The sequence below is a fragment of the Canis lupus genome, chromosome 2 (genome assembly GCF_011100685.1).
Source record: "Canis lupus familiaris isolate Mischka breed German Shepherd chromosome 2, alternate assembly UU_Cfam_GSD_1.0, whole genome shotgun sequence".
Lineage (NCBI taxonomy): Eukaryota > Metazoa > Chordata > Mammalia > Carnivora > Canidae > Canis > Canis lupus.
In genome coordinates, this window is record NC_049223.1 from 77,704,065 (window position 1) to 77,728,550 (window position 24,486).

General features: G+C 49.9%; 1 protein-coding gene across 1 annotated transcript; it reads right to left on the reverse strand.

The window, feature by feature from the left end:
* Positions 1–2,326: 2,326 nt before the first annotated feature.
* Positions 2,327–24,207, reverse strand: CDA (cytidine deaminase). The gene is made up of 4 exons (XM_038531753.1): positions 23,974–24,207; positions 11,921–12,032; positions 6,028–6,085; positions 2,327–2,834 (listed from the first exon to the last, which is right to left on the reverse strand). Exons 1-4 carry the CDS (start codon positions 24,125–24,127, stop codon positions 2,718–2,720), a joined length of 441 nt encoding a protein of 146 aa, XP_038387681.1. The 5' UTR covers positions 24,128–24,207; the 3' UTR covers positions 2,327–2,717.
* Positions 24,208–24,486: the final 279 nt, after the last annotated feature.

A 24,486-nucleotide genomic window follows, 5' to 3' on the forward strand; every position in this document is an offset into this window, starting at 1 on the left:
GTGACAGCGTTCAAATAATTCTGGAATCCTTGAGGATTAAGTTCCCCAGTCTGTTTCCGCCAAGTATAGGAACCCTGGGCTTAGCGCTTCAGGCAGTCCTCGTTCTTTGCTCCTCCCCAGGTTCTGTTCCCATTATTGTCGCTGCCTTCCCCTCCTCAGGCAAGCTCCACTCCTGCTGCTCCCAGATCGCTGTCTTCCCCCTTGGTGACACTTGGGTCATGAAGTACTATAATCTTTAGATCTCATTTTCCCACTGATAGGCTGAGAGCTCCATGCAGGTAGGATTTTATCTGTTTTATTCACTGCCGCATCCCCAGGACCTGGCTCCAGCCCTAGAATATAGTGGGCATCTGATCAATGATTGTTAAAGGAATGGATAGATCAGCTTGTTGGTAAAAATCAAATCCATCCTCAAAGGACCGACATTTGTCACCTTTAATAAAAGTAATGGCTGATTTTATCAGACGAGCTTATTGAGGGCCCACCATGGGACTCATGATTTCATTCATCTGCACAACAATTCCATGGGGTGGACGCTATCATTTTGTCTTATAGAGGAGGAAATTGAGTCTCAGAGCAATGGAACAACTTGCCCAAAGCCACACAGTTTGGAGGCTGTCCAGCTCCAAAGTGGAAACCCATTGTGCTCTCCCTTTTCTTTTTCTTATTAAATTTTTAAAACCATTTTGGAAATTTAAAAAATTCAGATGTGTACAGAGAAAACAAATGACAAATCGAGATTCCCATCGACCAGAATTTTAACAGATGTTAACGTCTTGGTGTATTTTCTTCCAACTTTGTCTTTTTTTCCTTCTTCATCTCGCTTTGCTGAGAATATTCAGAAGACTGTGCTGAAGACCCCAATGACCCTTTCGAAAGAAAGGCAGAGTCGACTTTTGTGCCGTGCAGCAATGCTGGGATCACCTTCCTGCCTCCGAAGACGGCGGCAGGTAGGTCTGGGGGTGTGGTGGCAAAGCCAGACAGCAACACCTGCATGCACTTCGGACCTGAGTAGAAAGGACTCACAGGGAAGGGGTGACTTACCTGTCCACTTCCTGTGTCCCCAGCAACCTTCCTCTTTCCTCGGAAATCTATGCTCTATTCTTACCCCAGCCAGTGAGGCTGGTTCCAAGGCCAGCTTCCAGGGAGGACACCCAGAGCCATCAGCCCCCTCTAGAGGGCCAGCCTGTCTCCTTTCCTTACTCAGTCCTCCCCTTCCTCATTCTGTGTGTGTGTGTGTGTGTGAGAGAGAGAGAGAGAGAGAGAAAGAGAGAGACTCTGAGAGACAGAGGCATGAAGACAATGTTTGATAACCAATGCATCAATGAAATAGTCCCCTCCCTGAGCCTCCTCACACCCTAGAAGGCAGCATGGCACCTCCGCTGCACCCACCTTGCACTTGGTACTTGCCTGGATCACCATATATATTTCTGTGCATTTGACCTGTTTACACCTCTCTTCCTGTCAGATTGTGAGTTATTTCAAGGGCAGAGGCTATTTCTTATCCATCTTTCACTTTGCACTACTTGCCATGTAAAAGATACAAAGGCAGCCAAACATCAGCTGTGGGAGAATGGAAAAAACACTTGCAATCGGACAGACCAGATTCAAATTCCAGCTCGGCCACATATTAGCTGTGTGGCTTTGGGCAAGCGACTTTACCTCTCTGAGCTTCGATTTGCTCACTGGTACCTTGAGCTTGATGAGTGGGGATTCACATATGGCTTCATATGTGTTACACGCCTCAGCACAGCTCGAGGCAAAGATCATGCACTATTTCTAGGCCACGGTGGGAGCTTTGGGACCTGGATTCGGGTCTGAGCTTTGCCATAGTCCTAGAGCAAGTCACTCAATGTCTCTGAAGTCCAGTGCCCTCATCTGCAAGAAGGGGGAGATACCTTGAGTTGGTGAGCACTTTAAATAAAGAGAGTCCATATGAAAGTACTTGGCACACAGTCTTCAGAGATACATTTCTATCCTGTCTAGACAAACTCATGCTTTTCCCTTTAGACTTTGTTTTTTTTTTTCCCTTTAGACTTTGCAATCTCTCAGATATAACCATGGAGAGGTGGACAGCTCTGGTGCTCTGGTCTACCCCGAGCCCCAAACAAACTCTAGAAATGGCCATTGGCAGTGGGGCCCAGCCCAGAGGGGCCTCCCACCTGGAGGAGGAAGGAGCCTAAAAGCTCAGCTCTCCACGCCAAAGGGTACATAGTTCCCCTCTCCCCCAGCAGAGAGTGCCCAGGTCTTTGTATAAAGACAAACCCACCCAGTCGCCCTAAAACTTGCAAACAACAATGGAGACAGTAAAATGCGCACTCCCAAGTCAGATGTTCTGTGTTGTCTATAATTAGAAAAGTTGCTCAGAACAGGATAGAACCTTGGGAAGGCTGACGGGGAAGCAGTCCAGACTTGCTGGAATTTTAAAGAGGGCCCCGAAGGAAGGAAAGGAAGGGATAGGTGCTCCTGTCCCGGGAAGGACAAGGTGGGTTGCAAGGAGGGATGCTGGCCCGGGCCAGAGTGAAACCTTTTATCGCTTCAGTGAAGACCGCCGTGCTTGACTGTGTAACCTGGAAGAGCCATCTCTGCCCAGCCCAGCCCGCTTGGCAGATGTCTCCAGGTCTGTGAGAACATCTTCGTCGAGTTCTCTGGGCAGCAATCCCCTTAGGTACGCACGGAAAGCCAGGCTCTTCCAGGCTGTGGCTGTTTCCCAACCTTCACTGGACCTTCTGCCAGCCTATGGACCCGAAGGGGGCAGGTAGCAGCTCCAGCACTGTACTGACAACATACGTGCCATCCGGCTTGGTCATGTAGACAACCCAGTTGCTGCCAAACTGGAAAAGAAGCAAAGCCAGTGTGAGGGAGGCCGCGTGATGGAGGGGTGAGGCTCTAGCTGTCTAATGGTTCTTTCTGTGCCTCAGTTTTCTCATCTGTAAAATGGGGATGACAAGAATCACACCTGGACCAGCGAGTTAAGGAAAGAGCCAGCAAAAGGCCTCCTGTCGACAGCACCAGCATGGTGCTCAGCATGTGTGAAGGGCAGTCAGCGCTCTGTTCTGTGCTGAGAGACTCACCTGGGGCTTTAGAGGAATAGTATCGACCCCCCGCCCCAGGGCCAGACCTCCTCCTGCTGCAACAAGCTTCCTTACAGCACCCCCTCTACTCCTCCCAAGCATGAGCGGATGCACACCTGCCTCACTACCCTCCAGGTATTGCCCACGCAGGATTTCACTCTCTGCTACCATTACCCCCATTTTAGGCTTAGGAGGGTGAAGCCAACAAAGAAGAAATCTATCTCCCCATCCTCTTCCGCTTTCAGGAGCTACCACCTGCTTGCGGTTTGATCTTGGGCAAATGATTCGACCCCCTGGGGCTCAGTGTCTTGATGTGTGGAATGGCTTCAAGAACAGAAGAAGGAAAAAAAAAATGAACAGAAGAAGGTGCCAGGTAGGAAGGCAGGTGTGTGCCATGCGGAGCTCCAGGGGCTGGAGTCAGCAAACCAGGGCTCTGCCCATGGGAATCACGATGGACGGAGGCACTTGTGCGCAGTGCCTGGCACGTAGCAGGTGCTCAGGTGAGGGAAGCCCTTCGTACGGCCTCTCTGCTGGTTAGTGACCGCTCCGGCCTGCAGCCTGCTGTTCTTCCAACTTGTTTGAATCACTACATTATTACTGGGTACGACCCATCCCTGGATTTTTTTTTTTTTTTTTTAATTAATGCTTTAAGGAAGGAGATTTTTCTGCTTGGCAGGCTCTGCCTGAGGCTATGGGTGAAATCTTGGTGCTGGTGAGTCTGAGTCCCAGGTCCCCTGCCCCCAAGCTTTGTCTTGTTATTTGCATTTTGGTTTTGGTTTTGTGTCTCCCTCCTTCAGCTTTTTCAGTCACCTCTCGTTTGCCAACATCTAATCTGTTTGGAGAAAACAGCAATGAGCCATTGGACCAAGCCAGGGCCTCGGGTGCCAACTCCCTGGCTCCCTGAAACCCTGACGTGGATTCCTCATAGGGCCTTGGACATGACAAGGTGCGGGGCAGCCCTTTCTGCCCCTCTAAAGTGCCCTGCAGTCCCTATTGTGAATTCAGTGCCTTTATGGTGACATTTGCATCTGAATTGGGGAAATGTGTTCTGCTAACCCTGTCTGGTTTGCAGGCCTGGCAAGAAGCAGAAAAACAATGGAGCTGTCTGCATGTTCAGCAGATGCTTTGAAACCCCAAGGCACAAAAGCAAAGGAAAGGAAACAACCTGTTCCCCTGGATTTAAACAACTCCAAAAGCAGAAGCCTCCATGGAACAAGCAGCTCCTATTCTGCAAAGCACCATTATGTCTCCTCTATGGCTGAAGAAAATCTGTCTCGTTTACAGAACCACAAAGGCAGGGAGGCAGCTGTGAGGAGCGTGGGCCTTGCAGTCAAGCCTGAACTGGCCATGAATGCCAGCTCTCCACCATCTGGCTGCACGTCCTGCAGCAGGTCATCTTACTTCTCTGGGAAGTGGGGGTAACGGGTCCCACTTCGCCTGTAGCCTGGGGTGGGGATGAAGTAAGACACTGTGTTCAGGAGGGATGATGATGTCACATCCAAGCTCAGGAGCCTGTGGGATTCTCCAAGATGGTGGCTTTAACCTTTTGGGGACTCTGGAGGACACAGATGGCTTTGAGAGTCTGTGAAAGCCACTGATGCCCCCCTTCCCAAAATGTACATTTACTCATTAAAACAAAACCTAAAAAAAAAAAATAAAAATAAAAAAATAAAACAAAACCTCCACTGAGTCCAGATTAAGAACTCATTGAGTCCATTTTTAACTTTTTTTTTTTTAAGGATTTTATTTATTTATTCATGAGAGACACAGATTGAGAGAGAGGCAGAGACACAGGCAGAGGGAGAAGCAGGCTCCCTGCAGGAAGCCCGATGCAGGACTCAATCCCAGGACCCTGGGATCATGACCTAAGCCAACAGCAGACGCTCAACTACTGAGCCACCCAGGTGCCCCCACTTTTAACCATTTTCAAGGGTACAATTCAGTTCCCTTTGTTCTTAGATTACAGTGTACCCTCTGTCCCATGGCCTATAGGGCCCTGTCCCATCATTCCCCCCCGCCCCCCCTCACTGTGTTCTAGCCTCTTTGGCCCTCTTACAACTTAATCAAACTCACCAAGTGTATGGGGATTAAACTTGCTGGTTCCTTTGCCTGGAAATCTCCTTCTCTAGACCTTTGTCTGCCTCATTTTTTATTATTTATATCTCTGCTCCAATGCCATCCTCAAAGACAGACGCCCTCCAGGGGTGCCTGGGTGGCTTGGCAGTTGAGTATCTGCCTTCAGCTCAGGTCATGATCCTGGGGTCCTGGGATTGAGTTCCGCAAGGGGTTCCCCGCAGGGAGGCTGCTTCTCTCTCTGCCTGTGTCTCTGCCTCTCTGTCTCTCATGAATAAATAAATAAAATCTAAAAAAAAAAAAAAAAAGACAAGCCCTTTCTGACCATCTAGCAGCAGGTAGCAAACTATTTTTCTGTAAAGGGCCAGATAGGAAATATTTTAGGCTCTGCAGACAGAAGGACTTTGTTGTAATGGTTGGGCTCTGCTGTTGTAGGGTCAAAATGGGTACCTGCAAAATGTGAAGGAATGGGTGTGGCTGGATTTGCCCTGGGCCAATGTCTGTTGACTTCTGACTCCTTTCTCTGCATTCTTTTCTCCATAGCCCTCATTACTCAGAAACTCTATTTTGCTCCTTTTTGGTCGTCTGTCTCTTGCGCTAGTCTATGACCTATGAGGAGGACAGGGTCTGGCTTGTCTTTGCACTGCTGTCTCCCCTGCACTAGCTCAGTGCTCAGCACACACAGATACTCACTCCAGAAGCTGTCATATGAAAGAATAATTTCCAGTGATTCATGCCAGCTTGGGAAGGCTCAGATGTGGGCCAACAGGACACACAGGACACTAGCTGTGTGTCCTGGCTGGCAGCCTGGCTTTGCTCCCAAGGCCTGGGAAGGCAGGAAGGCACCTGGTTTACCTTTCCAGAAAGTCAAGGTGCTTACCTCTCTCATGAATTGTCTGCAGGCCCCACATGGTGAGATAAAGTCATCTTGCAGGTCACTGTGGAAACAGAGAATTGAAGGTGATCCGTCTCTTCTGAGGCATGAGGACAACTGCTGAAATTCAGGCCCTGAGTCCCTCCCCAGCTCCACATGAAGTCAACCCCCTCCACACACACACACACACAGTTTCCAATTCACAGACACATGGTGTCATGGAGGCTCAGAAGAAATACAAGGTGGCTTTTTACACTTCCAAGGGGCAAGGCCATGGGCAGTCATGTTGTTTTTCTTTTTCTTTTTAAAAATTATTTATTCATGAGAGACACATAGAGAGAGGCAGACACACAGGCAGAGGGAGAAGCAGGCTCCCTGCGGGGAGCCCAGTGCGGGACTTGATCTCAGGACCCTGGAATCACGCTCTGAGCTGAAGGCAGACGCTCAACCACTGAACCACTCAGGTGTTCCTCTTTTTCTTTTTCTAAAAAGATTTTATTTATTTACTTATTTTAGAGAGAATGAGAGAGAGTGCACAAGTAGGGGGAGGGCCAGGGAGAGAGGGAGAAGCAGGCTCCCCGCTGAGCAGGGAGCCTGATGAGGGGACCTTGGGATCATGACCTGAGCCAAAGGCAGACACTTAACAGATTGGGCCGCCCAGGCACCCCATGGCATGTTGTTTTCATCAGAGCATTTGGGAAATGTTTAGTGAGCACTTACTGTTACCCACACTCCAGGGACACAAAGGTTAAGAGGAATTTGTCTCTACCTTTAGGAGTTTGCTCAGCCCAGTGGACAAGTAGGCAACTAGATGAGTTCTTATTTTAAACAAAATGTGTTGTGCAGCCTGGGTGGCTCAGCGGTTTGGCGCCACCTTCAGCCCGGGGCCTGATCCTGGAGACCAGGGATCTAGTCCCATGTCGGGCTCCCTGCAAGAGGCCTGCTTCTCCCTCTGCCTGTGTCTCTGCCTCTCTCACACTCTGTGTGTCTCTCATGAATAAATAAATAAAAATCTTTAAAAAAATAAACAAAATGTGTTTGGAATGTACAGTAAGAAGAGACAATCTCTGACTGAGGAACAATAGGGAATATTTTTGTGGAGGAGGTGGCATTTGGTCTGGTCTTTGGAGGAAATGTAGAGCCCATAAGTCACCACTAGTGAGCACCTACTAGGTGCCAAGCACTCGATATACATTATACATTATTTCTTTGAATTCTCAGTGCAACCTGAGTGTCAGAATGACCATTTATGTGCAAGAAAACAGATTCAGTGAACTGAAGTAACTAACGAAGGTGCTAGACTGAAGCCTCGTGGTTTTCTGTGCTGCAGGCAAAGGGAATGATATGTGCAAGGGCCCTGTGGCTTGAAAAAAAAAAAGACCTGTGAGTCAAAGAGAAAAATGGGCTCTCTGCATCTCCTGTTTAGACAGGAGACATAGCTAAGGGCTTGCCTCTCAGAATGGAGGCACTGCAGGCAGTCCTCTAGCTTTGAGCAGGATAAAGGGTAGCGCTTCAAGAAGGTGAATTTAACAGTAGGAACTGTCAAGCCTGCTGGAGCATGAGAGGTTATGCCAGCTACTGCCAACATCCTTGCTCTTCTGGACCCCCCGCTCTGTGAAATCTCTGTAACAGCACAGGGCTTCAATTTTGGGTTTTGGTCCGCTCCTCCTTTTGCTAATCATATGTGCCTTTAACCAAGTCATTTTAACCCATCCAACGTGCATTTCTTTGCCTGCAAAATGTAGGGAATCATGTCGCCTACTTTGTAGGAATGCTAGAAGATAAAATGAGATAAAACGCACAAAGGGCTTTGCACACTTTAGAATGCTCTGCGCTATCACTATTGCCGATACTACTGGGCACTTGTTCCTTTACACATATAAGCTCGGTCATAATTTTAATACTTCATCATATACAGATTTATCATATATAATTTATATATAATAAAGTTCACTTATGTATCTTGACAATGATTGTATTTAATATGTGCCTAGAAGGTTCCAGGCATCCTGCAAAGCATTTAAATGCATTATCTTATTTTAATTGATAAATATTTATTGGCAGCTTATCATGCCAGGCACTGTCGGTGCTGGGGATACAGCAGTGAGCAAAACAGACACAACTCATTGCACTCAGGAGTTTTTGACTAGTGAGAGGAGCCAGATAATCAACAACAAACCAATTAACAATGCATCAAGTGGAGACAGACACAGATGGTATGAATTGCATAAAGCAGCTGAAGGGAGAGACAGTGATGGTGTTATTTTATTGAATTCTCATGATAACTCCTTTTATATGTGGGATTCCAAAGAAAGGTTCTGCTCCACGGAAAGGTGGGTCTTCTCTGAGCATGCTCCCAGCCAATGGCGGCATGAGAGAGTGAGGACCCCTGCCCAGGATGCACACCGAACCAAATCAACCCTTATGATTACCAGGCGACAGGTGTTACAGCCACAGCCTTCCGTAAGCTCCTCGGAGGCTGGATTCTGTGTTTTTACTTTTTTCTACAGATGTTGACCATGCTAGGCAGTCATGGGAAAGGAGCAACAAAGACCAATCAGAGAATGCCTGCCTTCAGGGATCTTACTGTCTACAAGGGGACATAAAATCTGCATGTTAATACCCCAACACAGGAAGACTATAGGTGAAGGCCCTGGGAGAGGATGGGGGCACTTGGGTGGCTCACTTGGTTAAGCATCCGACTCTTGATTTCAGTTCAGGTCTTGATCTCAGAATTGTGGGATGGAGCTCCATGTCAGGCTCCATGCTCAGGGGGTAGTCTGCTTTAGATGCTCTCCCTCTGCCCTTCCCCCCACTCTGTCTCTCTCTAAAATAGATAAATGAATCTTTACCAAAACGACAACAATAAAAAAGACCATAGGAGAGGTGCTGAGTGAAATTCAACCTCCCTTCCATGACCTGTAAGGCCCTGTATAATCTGGTCTCTGCCAAGCTCACCACTTCCCTTCTCAATCTTGTGACATGCATGGCCAACTGTCCAAAGGACAGTTCCCTGGACAAGGTGACCCACATTAGGGTCTCCCAGGGGGTGGGGTGAGCATGCGTTCCACTGGGGAGTTGGATTTGGCTTAGGCTTCAAAAGTCACAAGAAATTGCTCCCAGGCACCCTAGCTGTTAGGCTGAGAGACTACATGATAACAATACTGGCTCACCCTTATAATGCACTTCTCTGTGCCTGGCACTGTGCTGAGGACCTTAGGTACAAGAACTCATTTACTCCCCTAACAACTCCATAAGGTAGGGGCTATGTAGATATTCTTATCACCCTCACGTTATAGGTCGTGAAAAACCTATAAAAAAAACCTACTTCTTTTTTTTTTTTAGAAAGATGACATGACTTGCCCAAGGTCACAGAGCTCGTAAATGCCAGGACCAGGACTTGAACCCAGAATCTGTAGACTCTGCCTTTGGTAGTTAAGCAGCTCGCAAAAATCATAAGGGTAAGGTTAAAACAATAGTTTTAATTTGTTGCATACTTTGTCCTAGGACCTTTACAAAAATCACTTCCTGTGCCCTCACGACAGCCCAGGGGGCAGGTGTTACTCTCCTTCACTCTACAGATGAAAAGCTGAGCTCGGATCCTTGGGCAACGGTGGAGCGGGATCTGAAACCAGGTCTCACTAACCCCAGGAGCCAAGGTTTTTAACCATTACTCAACATTCCTGCTGAGAGTGAGAATCAAAAGCTTGGAGGAAGACGCATCCCAGAGCGCGCTGGGTGCAGCAGGACGCCTACCCCTCCTGCCTTGTGCTGGATCCACAGCTTCTGTGCTTTGTGCTGCTTCTGGTCACACGCTGGGGCCAGACTCATCAGACGCGACGGGCTGGAAACCTATCGCCTTGGATGCCTTCACTGGGGCCCCCATGGGACAAGCTTAGCTCCCCGTTAGCAGAACCCCATCCTGGGCTCGACAGTCTGCATCCTGGAGATCTCAAAGGGGCTCTCCGACACCGTTCACACCCATCAGTGTTAACAAGGGAGCTGGCACGTTCCACTCATCCTGTAAACCCACGCTCCCAATTTAACAAGTCATTAGCTCAATAATGACCGCATTTCTGGCTCAAGGATGCTGGTGCACTGCTGAATCCCTAGAGCAGAGCAGTTGGGTGCTAGAAAAATGCAGGTTTTATGTAAATAAGGACATTTGCTAATCATCGCCAGCAATACCCAGTCCTTTTTAAAAGTAGATAATGACCAGGAGAAAAAAGCCTTTCGTTTAGAACATTCTAAACAGAACAAAGCTACCGTGCCATTATCCTTTTTGTTGACGTTGGCCTCTTTTTCACCCAGAATATCATTATTTTCTTGGATCAGCTTTGTATTTGAGTTATTTCCCACCTCCCCGCTTGTAAATTAAGTGTATTCCACATCCTGAGCTCTGCTCATCGGCACAAAATGTTCTCAGCATGGCCTCATTTATTCCTCCCAAAGCTGAAGGGAGGCCAGGACACACCGTGGTGACGGGGAGGGCTCTGGGAAGCTGGGCCCTTCTCCGTTAGCGCTCCTTGGCTCCAATCACTCAGGAAAATAATCTTCAATAACCTGGTCCACTTGGGGGCCAGATGGAGGCCAAGGTTAGGATCTTACAAAGACATGGGGGCTTGTTTCTATCACCCAGCCTCCGTGGGCCTAGCGCTAGGTAGGTAGGCCCCTACCTTTCTGCTGCTTGCATCCGGACATCCCATCCCAAAAGACCAACGCTTGGTCAGCCACGCAGTCACTCTCCTGTGGCCTGCACCATTAATTTGCTAAGAAAAATCCCTCTCAGGGGCGCCTGGGTAGCTCTGTCGGTTAAGCATCCGACTCTTGATTTCAACTCAGGTCATGATCTCAGGGTCTTGAGATCAAGCCCATGTCGGGCTTCATGCTCGGCAGGGCATCCTGCTCGAGATTCTCTCTCCCTCTCCCTCGGCCCTTCCCCGACTCACACTCTCTCTCTTAAAAAAAAAAATAAATAAATAAAATCTTTAAAAAATAATAATAAGAGGAAATTCTGAGACAATGCAAAGGGACACACAAGAGCAATCTGCCATTAAATCGGAAGCGTAACAGGGTCCAAATTGGTAAAAGAGCCCATTTACCTGCTCAAATCCTAAAGCCACTGAGCCTGGGTTCAGAGCCAATGAGAACTCAATGAACATCCTGTGAGGGTTTGCACTTTTTATGTTGGGGCATGTAGACAGAGCTGGTACATTTGTTTAGCCAGGCCCTGGGCTGGAATCTGATTCGTGTGAACCCTAACCCAGGTTTACCTGGCTGTCACCCTCCCCAGCTTGTCTTTGAAGCCTAGTACTTGGCACTTAGAAGTGGGTGATGCCAAGTATAGTAGCCCCCTCTCCCAGTGAGGGATCCCAGAAGGGAAGAGTGTTTGGTTTCCTGGCACAGCATGGTGTTGTGGAATGAGCCCAGAGGGAGACTCCGGAGATCTGGGTTTGTCCCAGCTTGGCCATGAATTCCCAGGAAGGTTGCTCAACCTCTCTGGGCCTCAGTTTCTTCATCTGTAAAATGGGGCAGTGGCCAGGGAATCTATACCAGGTGACTTTTAGTTCCCTCCAGTTTTAGGTTTCTATGCTGCCTTTCTATTGTGTCTTGTAGGCATCCTGTCGTAGTTTGTGCTGTTATTAGAACAAGAAGCACACCTGCCCTTGAGCTGGAGGTGCCTTGCTTGTTTGCCTGCTCTGTGGGCTCCCTGAGGGCAGAGTCCACTTCTGATTTGTCTCTTTATCTTCAGCATTCCGCCAAGCCCGATGGTGCCTGGCACATAGGAAGTACAGAATACATAGGTTGGATGAATGAACGGCTGAATAACACTTGTGTGGTGAGTGTTGGCGGACTAGATGGATGAGTACAGCTGCAACCTGCCCTTCCTTCCACTTACCTGGAGATAGCAATTGCCCTGAACTCTCTGTGCCCTTCTGAGATGGCCTTCTGGATGGCTGTCCGCTCTGCACAGACGCCCAGCGGGTAACAGACATTTTCTATGTTGCACCCTGAGAAGAGAGGAGAACCCAGTGGCATTTCTAGCACAACATTTCCCATAGCTGGTGTTGAGTAAGAGGTTGCCCCACTTCCAGTTCAGGGAGGGCCCTATTACTCAGGGCACTTTGACAGGAAGCGCTAGGAGACTCCATGACCTGCTGCTGCCGTGGCGCTTCCTAGAAACCTCACCCTTGTAGGACCTTTCCCAGAAACCCCATGCCTGTCACTCATCCAATGAGTTCTGTCTTGAAGCACAGCCTGGGAGCAAGGGCAGCAGAGCAGAGGAGACGAACCCAGCCCTAGCTCCCCAGCAAACATCAAGGCCAAGAGAGATGTCAAGGCTTAAGAGGATGAGGAGAGCTCCAGCCCTGGATCTATGAGACAGAATGTTCAACGATTGGGCCTGGGCAAAATTTTTGGTGGTGTTTACTAACTCTCAGAGTTCACGTGAGTCCTATGTGAGTCGTGTTGCAAAACAAACCGTCAAAACCAACAAGGAACTCCCAAGCTTTGCAAAAGGTGTCTGTGATTGTGTAAGCCTTCAGGCAATCCCAGCCCTCCAATGGGAGGCAGGCTGCTAAGGTGGCAAGGCCCACAGGGAGTCCTCCCCAGTGTCCCTTTCAGTAGTGTCCCTGGGGGACAATGGGCAAAGCCTGTTCCAGGATACAAAACACTGGCATAACCAGATTGGCTGACTAACAAACTCCCCATTTTCAGGGAGGTAATGGCCACAGAGGGTGGCCCCCCATCCCAAACGACCGTCAGGATGTGATCTCCCTCATTCTTCATAGCTTGCCTTTCTCTCTGAGGCAGAAACATCAATTATTCCCCAGGATTTATTTTCTCCTTTCTGCTTTTTCTTAAGATTTTATTTATTTGAGAATGAGAGAGTGCACATGCACAAGTGGGGGGAGGGACAGAGGGAGAAGCAAGGTCCCTGCTGAGCAGGGAGGGGCTCCACCCCAGGGCCCCAAGATCATGACCTGAGCTGAAGGCAGACTGAGACACCCAGGTGCCCCTCCTCTTCTTCCTTTAGGTCTTAAAAGTGGCCCCTATTCCCCTTCACGCTTCACACATAACTGCTCAGCCAGAGACCATATTTCCTAGATTCCCCTGCAGCAAAGTACGGCCAGGTGACTAAGTGGAACGTGGCCCAAAATGAGGTAGGAAACTTCTGGATCACATTTTTGGTTAAAAGATTGATTGCCTTTTACTCTCTTTCTTTTATGCTCTACAGGAGGTGGGACAGCTCTGACCACGTGGTTTATGGTCATAGGGATGGAGAAGCAACAAGATAGAAGGTACTTGGGACCCTGGTCCAACTCATGGAGCAGAGCTGAGTTATCTATTTCCCTGGGTACAACTGCCTACTCTGAGTTGTTATGTGAGAATAAACAATTCATGCTGGAGTCATTGTATTTTGGGATTTTTTGTTATAGTAGCTTAACCTAGACCTAACTAATAGAGAAATTGGGACTGAGAGTGAGATACAGCTTTGACAAAAAACTTCTAAAGCACATGGCCTTGGCTTAGCAGTTGGGCAACATGAATGAGAAAATACAGACATGGCCCGGGGGCAAGCTGGTGGCCCTTGTTACTCTGTGGCAGATTATTTGGTAAAGCCCCACCCTGCAATAACCTGGAAAGCAGATTGTGCTACCTACCATGAGGATTTTCTAACCTGACCCTGGGATTCAGCCCCGTAGCAAAGATCTGATGAAGGGTGACACCTTCTCACTCAGTCTATTGTTCTGGGGCCTCAAGGTAGCCACCATCAAAATGACACAACAGGGGATCCTTGGGTGGCTCAGCGGTTTCGCGCCTGCCTTTGGCCCAGGGCACAATCCTGGAGTCCCGGGATCGAGTCCCACGTCGGGCTCCCGGCATGGAGCCTGCTTCTCTTTCTGCCTCTCTCTCTCTCTGTCTATCATGAATAAATAAATAATAATAATAATAATAAAGATTTTTTAAAAATGACACAACAGGGATGGCCCAGGCAGGGAAGCCAGTTAGTAAAAAAGGGAGTTGGCAGGCTAAAGAACCATGGCCAGAAAGGACCTCTGGGTATGGTACTCCTGTACAGAAATGACTGGAAGCAAATAGACCAGAAGGTTTCTATGTTTTTCATAGAATCGTCTAGCTAGAGAAGCCAAAAGTCCAGCCTGTAAAAATCCTGTGACTGTTTACTACTGAAAGGAGCTCCTGGGTCCCCAAAACCCTATCATCAGAAGGGAGTTGAGAGAGATGTGTACCCCCGAGGAGGGCATCTTCCCTAAAACCCACATCAGATGTATAGCTAAGGTTAGGATAGTCAAGGAAAAAGCTCCTAGAAGACAAAGGCTGGGGCCCCCGTGCACAGCAGACAGGGGGTTACCCCCAGAGCAGAAAGGGAAGACAGAGTGTGTGCCAGGGCAAGGAGTCTTCACACGTCTTGCCCAGCAGGATTGATAACTGCACGGATTGGTGGCCACTGTGTGTTTCCTTGTTCTTCCCTTTTCCTATTGGGAGAGTTGATGATGGTTATTCTTTCCTACTCTTTCAACTGCTCCTACTCCACACTGACTACTGGGGGAGTGAGTATGAGCTGGGGAGTGGGTGATTAGTTTCTAGTTTTCAGGCCACTCGGCCAGCAGGACCATATCTGCACTTCAGGAAGGAGACTGAGGAGCCCCAAAACCCTGCTCTCAGAGCTGCATGCAGTGACTGGGTGGGACTTCGGGTTGCCTCCCTTAGGAAGGTGGTAAGTGGGTCCTATGTGTGGAAAGAAGGATGTAAAAAAAAAGAAAAAGGGAAAGAAGGAAGTACCCAGATACTTAAAGGCCACAGGCAGTCCTGTGACAAACACTAACTGTTCCCAGGGTTCACTGTCCCAAGAGTAGCCATCTGAGTTGAGTGGGGCATGTGACTACCCAGCGAGAGACCACATCCCAGACTCCCTCAAAATTTTGACTGACTCGGGATCCCTGGGTGGCGCAGCGGTTTGGCGCCTGCCTTTGGCCCAGGGCGTGATCCTGGGGACCCGGGATCGAATCCCACATCGGGCTCCCGGTGCATGGAGCCTGCTTCTCCCTCTGCCTATGTCTCTGTCTCTCTCTCTCTCTCTGTGACTATCATAAATAAATAAAAATTAAAAAAAAAAATTTTTGACTGACTCAAAATTTTGTGTAGTCTTGTAGTTTTAGCCAATAAGATATGAGTGGAAATGACGGGTGCAATTTCCAGATGACATTTCGATCCGGCCATGGCTTGTTCCCCACTTCATCTTTCCCTTCCCCAGGGGCTTGAACATGGATGTGATGACGTGTGGTAGTTTTGAACACATGGATGTGGACACCACTCTAGGGGGATGGCAGGATATCGAGACAGAAGGAATCTGATGTCCTGAACAAGCCTGTGGAACACAGCAGAGCAGAATGGTCCATATGCCCAGGACTTCAGTCCGCCCTTGGTCTGTTAGATGAGAGAAGCAAGCAGCCATCTTGTTCGAGCCACTATGTTTGTATTTCTCATCACCTGAGGCTGTTCCTTACCTATGGCACTCCTCCCACCCTTTTTTTAGATTTTATTTATTTATTCATGAGAGACACAGAGAGAGAGGCAGAGACATAGGCAGAGAGAGAAGCAGGCTCCATGCAGGGAGCCTGATGCTGGAGGGATCCCAGGACCCCGGAATCACGACCTGAACCGAAGGCAGATGTTCAACCACTGAGCCACCTAGGTGCTCTGGCACTCCCTTTTTCTATGCGATTATGCAGGATTTGGCTCCTCTTGTAGTCATCAAATTTGGAAATTGTTTGGTCATTATTTCCTTGTGTATTTTCCCCACGGAATTTTCTGTTCTTGCATAATTTACACAGACGTGTTAGGAGGGGTTCAGTTAATCACTTAATCCATTAGTCATCATCATGGTTCTCAAGATCACAGGCATTCACGTCCAACTGATGGAGAAGAATGGATGTCACCAGACTGGCCTGTCCCCATTCCCCTACGAAGTTCAAATGGGAGTTGCCATCTTGTCTTACAAGACCTTTCTGTTGGTCTGAGAGTGTACACCTAACTCACTGGGCCCGTCAGAGCTGGCACCTTACCCACACTGGGCCAGTCAGAGTTCTCTGTGCAGGAACTTCAGTTCCTCTCGGAGAGACTTAGTGTGGCCTTGGGCACCCCTGATAGCCTGGTTTCTATTCATCATGGAGGAGCCCGTCTGGGGACAATGTAATGGACAGTCAGAAGAACAGATGGAGATGAGATGAAAGATGGCCGGAAAAGAGTCTGGCCTGGTGCAGTTACCCTTGAGGCCCAGCTACACACCAGCTCTTCCCACAGTTTTAGGAGCCAATACACCCTCCTTTTGTCTGAAACAGTCTGCATGCATATCTATTGTTTCCAACCACACAGAAGTCAGGACAGCTGGGATATGGGACAAGGAGTGATGAGGGAGTTGCAGCCCTGAAAGTTATGGCTGACACTTATCAAACACCAAATGTTTTTGACTTTGGCCAAGCATTTGTTCACATTCACATGTGAGTCACTATTGCCGGGACGCCTGGCCCTCTCCTGAGGTCAATGAAAGTTGAATGAATAAATGAATGCAGCTGTCTTGCTCCCCACCCAGTTTCCCCAGCCACGTTCCTGATGCCTGCCTGAAATGACTTCCTCTAAATATGCCTTTGCCTGGTCTGCCCATCTTTGCTGACTCTGGTCTGGCTGCATTTGACTTCTGCCTTTCCTAGAGTTACGTGAGATCCTTGCTAGCCTTATCCCCCCCAGTTCATTCTCTGTCCGGCAAGCATCCCAGCCCTGTCTCGTCCCTGACTCAGGGGCACTCTCCCTGTTAAACATGATTCACATAAATCTTGGGGTTTTGCAGAAAGCTTATTGCCCAGGACCATTGCCTGTGTCTGCATTTGAAATTCAGAACGCCCTCATATAGAGAAACCGTCCTTAATTGGGGGGTACAAACTTCAAAGGGCCAGTTAAGGAAGAGAGATTGTTTTAGAAGAGAACCCACTCCCACAGCCCACTGCTCAGAAGGAGCTTGGCAGAAAGAGCCCCAAGGGTCTGTTCTGCCCTGGGACCCTTTGCCCTACTGACTCCGAGAAGCCGGGGAAGACACTAAAGGCTCAGTATCTTCATTTATAAAGTGAAAGCTATCGTACTTCCCTCGGAGGACTCTGGTGAGAATGAGTTGAGATCACACAGGTAAAGCAATTAGCACAAAGCCTGGCACAGAGCTAGTGCTCAGCAGCGGCCAGCTGCTGTTATTAATTGCACAAAAGTCAAGGTTTGGGTGGTGGAGATAAAATAAGATGAAATCAGAGGGGGAGACAAACCATAAGAGACTCTTAACTCTAGGAAACAAACGGAGGGTGGCTGGAGGGGTGGTGGGTAGGGGGATGGGGTAAGTGGGCGATGGGCATGAAGGAGGACACTTGATGGAATGAGCACTGGGCGTTATATGCAGCTGGTGAGTCACTAAGCTCTACCTCTGAAACTAATAAAACCCTATCTGTTAATTAATAAAATTTAAAAATAGTAAAAGCAAGGCTTTGGTAGGCCGGTGTGTCTGAGCACCTACCTTCTAGACAAGGTGTGGCCCTGCCTCTATGCTCCAGGCACTCTGAAATCCTTTCCAGGACGACAAGGCCCCACATCATCTGGTCCCAACCTGTCTACCTCTTGGATTCATCTCCTTTTGCTCTTCAGGCCCACTGGCTTGCCAGCTGTTCTTCAAGGACGCCAAGGACTCTCCTGCCATATGGCCTTTCGCACTGGCTGTTCCCACTGCCTGCAATGCTTTTCCCCTATGTGCATATGGTCCACCCTACTCCTGTCCCTGCTCAGATGTTCCCTCCCCAGAGAAGCCTGCCTACCTTATCTCAAATTGTTGCCTCCCCGCCCCGGCCTCCCACCCTCTCAATCCACTTATCCTGCTTTAATTTTCATCACTGTGCTTAACACTTTCCTGAAAGAAATGTCTTTATTGTCTAATTCCCCTGTCACAGGGGTAAACTTCCTGAGGGCAGGGACTCTGCTTGCAGTGCCACTGGGGTCTGGAACAATGAAGCCAGCCAGGCTCTCAGTTACTTTATAACCAAGGAGTAGAATTTCCTACTTTGAGCTAGATCTCTGAGATACAAAAGAATAACTTTATTTGGGGCCTCTAGCAAATTCAAGGGGAATTTCCTGGTCTTATTAAAAAATAGAGAGAGGAGAAAAAAAAAAAAAAAAAAGAGGAACAAAGCCCTTAGTCACGTACTGTGATCCTCAAAGGCCAGACCATTTTTTTTGCTTCCCTCAGCTCGGAATAGGGCATCATCCATCCAGGCAAAGCAATGCCATTCCCAGTTTCCGCCTTTGCTCACTCTAAAACACACGCGAGAGACAGACCGGCGTGGTGCCAAGTTAGGGACCCACTGTAAGGTTGGACCGGCTAATACTGTGATGACAGGGCTGTTATTACTAACTGCTTTCTTTTATTCTTTGCTTTCATTGTTTTTCTTTTATCTGCCTGGCACTCGGCGTGGTATACTTCCATCTGTATTATGTCGTTGACCCTTTTAACAACTCTATAGGGCAGAGACTATTATAACCCCATTTTAGAGAAGGTTAATGCTGAGGCTGCTGGCGGGGAGCCTGGACTCACTTCCTGACCCATCAGGTACAAAGGACTGTCCTTTTTCTCTGTGGCATTTCAGCGAGGACATGTTTCAGAGTTGGTTTGGTGCTAACAGTAGGGCGAGGGTTAGATGTTATCAGGGCATCGGCAAGGAAGGAAGTGCCCAAGGAGGTGATCTGGGCTTGGCCGACCAGAGAAAAAGAGCAATGCTCGAAATCACTGCGCCTACTCCCTCTTGAGGGATCTTAGTACAGTTAGAGCGATTCTTTCCACACTCACCCCACGGGTGTCATCTTCTGGACGGCTTCTTAAAAGAGATTTCTGGGATTTCCTGGAGTTTCTACTTGCAAGTAGGCCTGGGTCAGACCCCAAGAATTCACATTTCTCGTAAGTTCCCGGGAGGTGCTCCGACCACAGGTCTTGGGGACCATATTTGAGAATCACTGAACCAAAGAAATGTCATGTCCACGTGCTCCGAGAAATACTACACTTTTTCCACTTTCCTACCTCCCTCTGCCCACTGCACAGGCAGCGCACAATGACACATATGAATTCTATTCGAACTCAACTACAGAGTCCCGGGGTTTTAGTGTGAAGCTTATCTTTGTAATGAGCTGCTTTTGAGTGACCACAGCCTGAGGGTGGGGGTGAGGGGACAGGGTGTGGTGGGTGTAAGGAGGGCTGGAGGGACAGGAAGGCAGTTAGAGATGCCTGCTTGGACTCACCGAGAGGTGCTGTGGGGAGAGGGGTGAGGCTTGGAGAGCGGTCCTGGATAAGAAGGGTAGCCCATGGGGGAATCAATCGAGAAGCCAGGGGCTGGTCTGGGGAGGACGATGAAGGATCAGATTTAAAGGTTAAAGCCAAGACAAGCTGGATTCAAGGTGCCCAGGACACCTTGAAGTGTCTTTTTAGAAATGTGGTTTGTCCCTCCCAGAATTCATTACAGCCACATCCAGTAAAGTGGCTTTACCCCTATAGGGTGCTCAAGTCCCTCTAGGGAGAGGGGGTGAGGGAGAGAGAGCATTGTCCCAAGGACAAACTTGCCCATCTCTTGGGAGGTGTCAGTGAAGAGCGGTCTCCTCGACTCCTCCACCACCTCCCGTCTGGTATTGCACAAGCACTGGCTGCCCTGGGCTGACTCCACTGCCCCAGCCAACCCCCCCCCCCGCCCCCCACCCCCGCTGCTGCCTCATCTCCTCTGTGTCCCCCCACACACCGCAGCTCTTCCTTCCCCAATGGGCTCTTCCTCTCCCCCTCTCCCTGCAGCAATCACAGAAGGCAACTGTTGCCGTGATTAATCGTGATTAATCACCATCCTGGTGGCCCATGCTCGAGGGCCATGAGACCCTGGCCAGGGTCAAGGGGAAGTGATCGTTATGACAAGATCGTGACAGCAAGGGCGTCAGACTTGTTTTTCAACTGAATGGGGCACCAACCGCCTCTGAGGAGGGAAACTGCACAGAGGCTGGCCTTTGGTGCAGCTGGAGAAAAGTCACGGAACTGGGCAGACCCATGGGGCGCTAAACTATAAGCTCACAGCATCTAAATTCAGCTGCGCCCTCTCTGCCTCCTGATTGTCTCTAATTCACCCCCATGGTGCCCCGTCTGGTTTCCCCTGACTGTTCTAGGTCCCCTCCTCTCCAAGCCCTCCCTTCCCATCTATAGGAGACCCAGGGATTCGGGTAAATGTCTTCCATTCGTCCCCCTCTCCCAGCACCCTCTCTCTGCCCGGCTCTGCATGTGCACCCTGTGACAAGGGGCAGCACAAAGAGCATGGCCTCAGTTATCTCATTGGTACAGTTGTGTTTGACTTCGGCTTTGGCACCTCCAGCCTCCTTCTTGTGACCCCCCTCCCCCCTATGGGGAATAGATGTGGGTGTGATCCAGCCGGACCAATCACACTACTCCACCATGACAACAGTGATTGCCCAGGGGTGTGCATGTGATTGGAGATGGACCAGTCAGAGCCCTTCTCTGGAATTTTACCGTCTCCAGCTAGTGGGAACCAGTTCTTGCCTCTCTGCTTTTGAGGCTGTGAGAATGTGAACCAGAGGCTGCCTGCACTCACGTTCCCTGAGGCCTGTAGAAAGCCCACCTACGGGATAGGGGAAAGCAACAAGCACCCAGAAGGATAGAGAAAGGCATTGGGACATTGGAGTTCCTGGATCCAGCTGTCCCTGAGCTAAGATCTACCCTTGCTCATTATGGTTCTGGTTGGTTTCTGTCACTTACAACTCAAAGTGCTGACCAATGCATGTGACGCTCGTTGTCTCCCTTCATGTGGTGGCTGTGAGATCTTCCATACGAAGTGCTTAGTGAATGATCAATCACTGAATGATCAATCAATCCACTGTACCTGTTGGTCCCTGCCCGTGATGTCCTCAGCACCATTCATCTCTGCCTTCAGCTCCCCACCTAGGCCAGTGCCTCGTCATTCCCCTGGTCTACCCAGCTAACAATCTAGAACCATATTCCTTTCCTTCATTCGAGTACTGCTCACCCCAAGTCCAGTCCACTTGTCCCATAGAGTTGCCCTCAGGTCTTTCCTTCATCATCATTCCACCTGCCACTGTCCGAGTCCGAGTCACTCATTCACACATTCAACAAGCTTTAACTGAGGGCAGATTACAGGCTGGGCAATGGGCTGGCCCTGTGGACAGGTCAGCAGGCAAGACAGACATCATCTGCCTGGCACTCTTTCCTCTGTCTTGGCTTTCCTTGAGTACCTGTCAGGCTAACTGACTTTGAATTCTACTTTCATGTTACTCTTCTTTTTTGTTTTTTTTTCTTTTTTAAGATTTTATTTATTCATGAGACACACATAGAGAGAGAGAGGCAGAGACACTAACAGGCTCCACGCAGGAAGCCCAACACAGGACTCGATCCTGGGCCTCCAGGATCATGCCCTGGGCTGAAGGCGGCACTAAACCACTGAGCCACCCAGGCTGCCCTCATGTTACTCTTCTTAATAACATTCCTGGTTCTCCATTTCCTAGCTCATCAAATCTCAGTGTCAATGGTTGGCCTTCACAAGTCTTCCACAATCTGCCTCCAAATACTATCTATGTATATAATAATACCACTAATAGTAGAAGGAGAAGAAGCTGCCACCATTTGTGGCGTCCTTCCTGTGGGCAGAAACTGTGCTAATCGCTTTATAGGCATTAGCTCACGACCTGAGGATTCTATGCCTGATCAGCACAGGCACCAACTATCAGGGAGGACCCTGATGTCACGCTGGTATAGGCAAACCAGCTCTGTTCACAGCCATCCAGAAAGGTGGGTGCATGACCCTCAGTTTACAAATGTGTGAGACACATTAGGGTGAAGGGTCATGCCCAGGATCACAGCTGATAAACAGCAGCACCAGGATTCAAACCCAGGAGTCTCTAAGTCCAGAGCCTTCACCCCATCCCAGAGGGCCTCCCTAAATCCCCACTGCACACCTGGGTTCTTCCCTGCAATTTAAATAGGCCACACTCCTGCTCTCCTCATTCATTCACTCCTATAGCCATTGGGAGGCTTCCCTTTCGAACCATAACCTGTGTAAGAGGAGGGACCTCCATGGGGGCAGAGACTACGTCATTTCTGCCATTGCAATATCCCTGGTACTTGGCACATTATCTAGGATGTCATGGTGCTCAGCAAATATTTGTTAGATGAATGAACCCATGCAAAGAATCATTGGAAAGAACCAGTAACTGATTCCACAGTCAAGCCCCTGGAGTCATGGGGCAGTGTGGGGTGCAATATTGTTTGTGGCGGTGGTTAATATTTAATACTCATCTGAGCCACCAGGCCAGGCCTGAATTCCCACGAGACACACCAAGAATCTTGATTCCCTGCAGAATAGCTGACCTGGAGTCAGGGGAACACGGGGTTCGAATCCCAGCTCTGTGATCTTGGGTGTGTTTAGCTTCTATGAGCCTTAGTTTCCTTCCCTGAGATATAAAACTGCCTTGAGGGGTTATAAGGGTCAATGGACAAAATTCTTCACTATCCTTTCACATACTAGCACTCATTCAAAGTTCCTTCTCCGGCTCAAAGAGGTTGAAGACCCAGGTGATTCGTGAAACCGGACAGAACCTCAACGATGGGACACAACATGAACAGCAAGGAGAGCCCAGGAGGGCCCCCACACAAGGGGAGATGAGGGCCCCCAGCCAGCCTCACAGCTGAGCAACAGTGGGGGCAAGTGGCTCCCCACTGGAGGTTATCGATTAGATGTACACACATGAACCTCTGTCCCTTTAAATAGCTGTCATTGCCAAGTAGAGGCGGATTCTGGGCAGCAGGGCTGGGTGTCCCCATCCGTCCCCGCTGTGCCAATCCTCATCTGCCCTCCGAGTGGTGGGGAGGGGCATGGTTTCCCCGGCCACTTCCTCACCCTGCTCCCCACTGTTTTGAATGAGAATGCCTCTTAGCCTAGCAAAAACAAGTCTCAACTTTTGTTCAAGGAAGTTTTTCTATAAAACCAACAAACCAAAGAAGAGGAGCTTAGGAACAGATCAGTGCTGACTCCCATTCCCACCATCCGCACTCTCGCCCTCCCCAGGCCAGCACTCATTATTGCTGGTCACCTAAACTTCGCCAGGCTTCTTTCCCCCAAGATCCCCTGTGAGGCTGGAACTCCCGCTAACCAGTCACCCTCTGCTGGCCGTGGGCTCTTGAGTTTCTTTCCTCTCCCAGTAGGTGGTGGGAAGAAAGCAGGGTTTGGGGGACGCCAGCCTTGGGTTCCACCACCAGTGCCCCCGCGTGACCTTGAGCAAGCCGTGTCACCCTCTCTGGGCCTCAGTTTCTTTATTGAAACGTGAGCCTCACACGGAGGTGAGTGGGTGAGAGGTGAGGACTCGCTGATGCCACCCGCAGGTGCCACCAGGTGGAGGTGGGGGGGGTGGGCTCAGAAAGTATCAGCCCTCTCCCTCCCCGCTGGGACTTGTGGCCACCACCCCTTTCAGCTTCCCTCCCCGTCCCACCTCTGGCTTCCCAGTCCTCTTAAGAATTGAAAAGTCGTTGGGACGCCGGGGTGGCTCAGCGGTTAAGCGTCTGCCTTCGGCTCAGGGCGTGATCCTGGGGTCCCGGGATCGAGTCCCACATCTGCCTCTCTCTCTCTCTCTCTCTCTCTCTCTCTCTCTCTCTCTCTCTCCCCCCCCCCTTTCTGTGCCTCTCATGAATAAATAAAATATCTTAAAAAGAGAAAAGCATTGAAAAGCCGCTGCATCTGAGCAGCACCTGCACCCCCAGGTCCGGGCCGGCAGCAGGCGGGGGTGAGGGGCGTGAGGGGCGCTGCCAGCGTCCCCGGGGTGCGGGCCCGGGCACCGGGGAGCCCTTACCGGAGAAGATCCTCCCGTCCTGAGTGAGGATCGCGGCCCCCACGGGGAAGTGACTGTAGGGGCAGTAGGCGGACTTCTTGGCCTCCTGGCAGGAGAGCAGCAGCCGCTGCACGAGCTCGGGCTCCAGGGCGCTGGCGGGACGCTCGTGGGCCATGTCGGTCCCGCGGGTGGCGGAGGCGCGGAAGCCCGCTCGCTGCTGCTGCCCGGCCGGCGGCTCCACGCTGGCTCCTCCCCCGGGGCGAGCCCCTGAGCGGAGGGGGGTGTGGGGGTGGGGGTGGGGGTAGGGGGAGGAGCCGCCCCCAGCCCCACCCCCGGAGCGCCCCGTGATGTCACCGGCTCCTCTAACCCTGCTCCCTATACGCACATGACCTCATTCCATCCTCACGACAACTCTGCAAGACGCGGTGAGCGCACCCACTTTACAGATGGGGAACCTGAGGCTGCAGAGACAGGTGGTGATTAATCTCCTAAGGTCACATGGCTAATCAGCGGAAGAACTGGAAGGACGCGACT

Bases quoted from the DNA above. Each gene is read 5' to 3' on its own strand.
- CDA (XM_038531753.1), bottom strand. From the start codon at position 24,127: ATGGCCCACGAGCGTCCCGCCAGCGCCCTGGAGCCCGAGCTCGTGCAG. The intron at 6,086-11,920 runs GTAAGTGGAAGG...CTGTTTCCACAG, and splicing joins AGGGCAATTGCTATCTCCAG to TGACCTGCAAGATGACTTTA. The intron at 2,835-6,027 runs GTAAGCACCTTG...CTTCTTTTCCAG, and splicing joins GCAGACAATTCATGAGAGAG to TTTGGCAGCAACTGGGTTGT.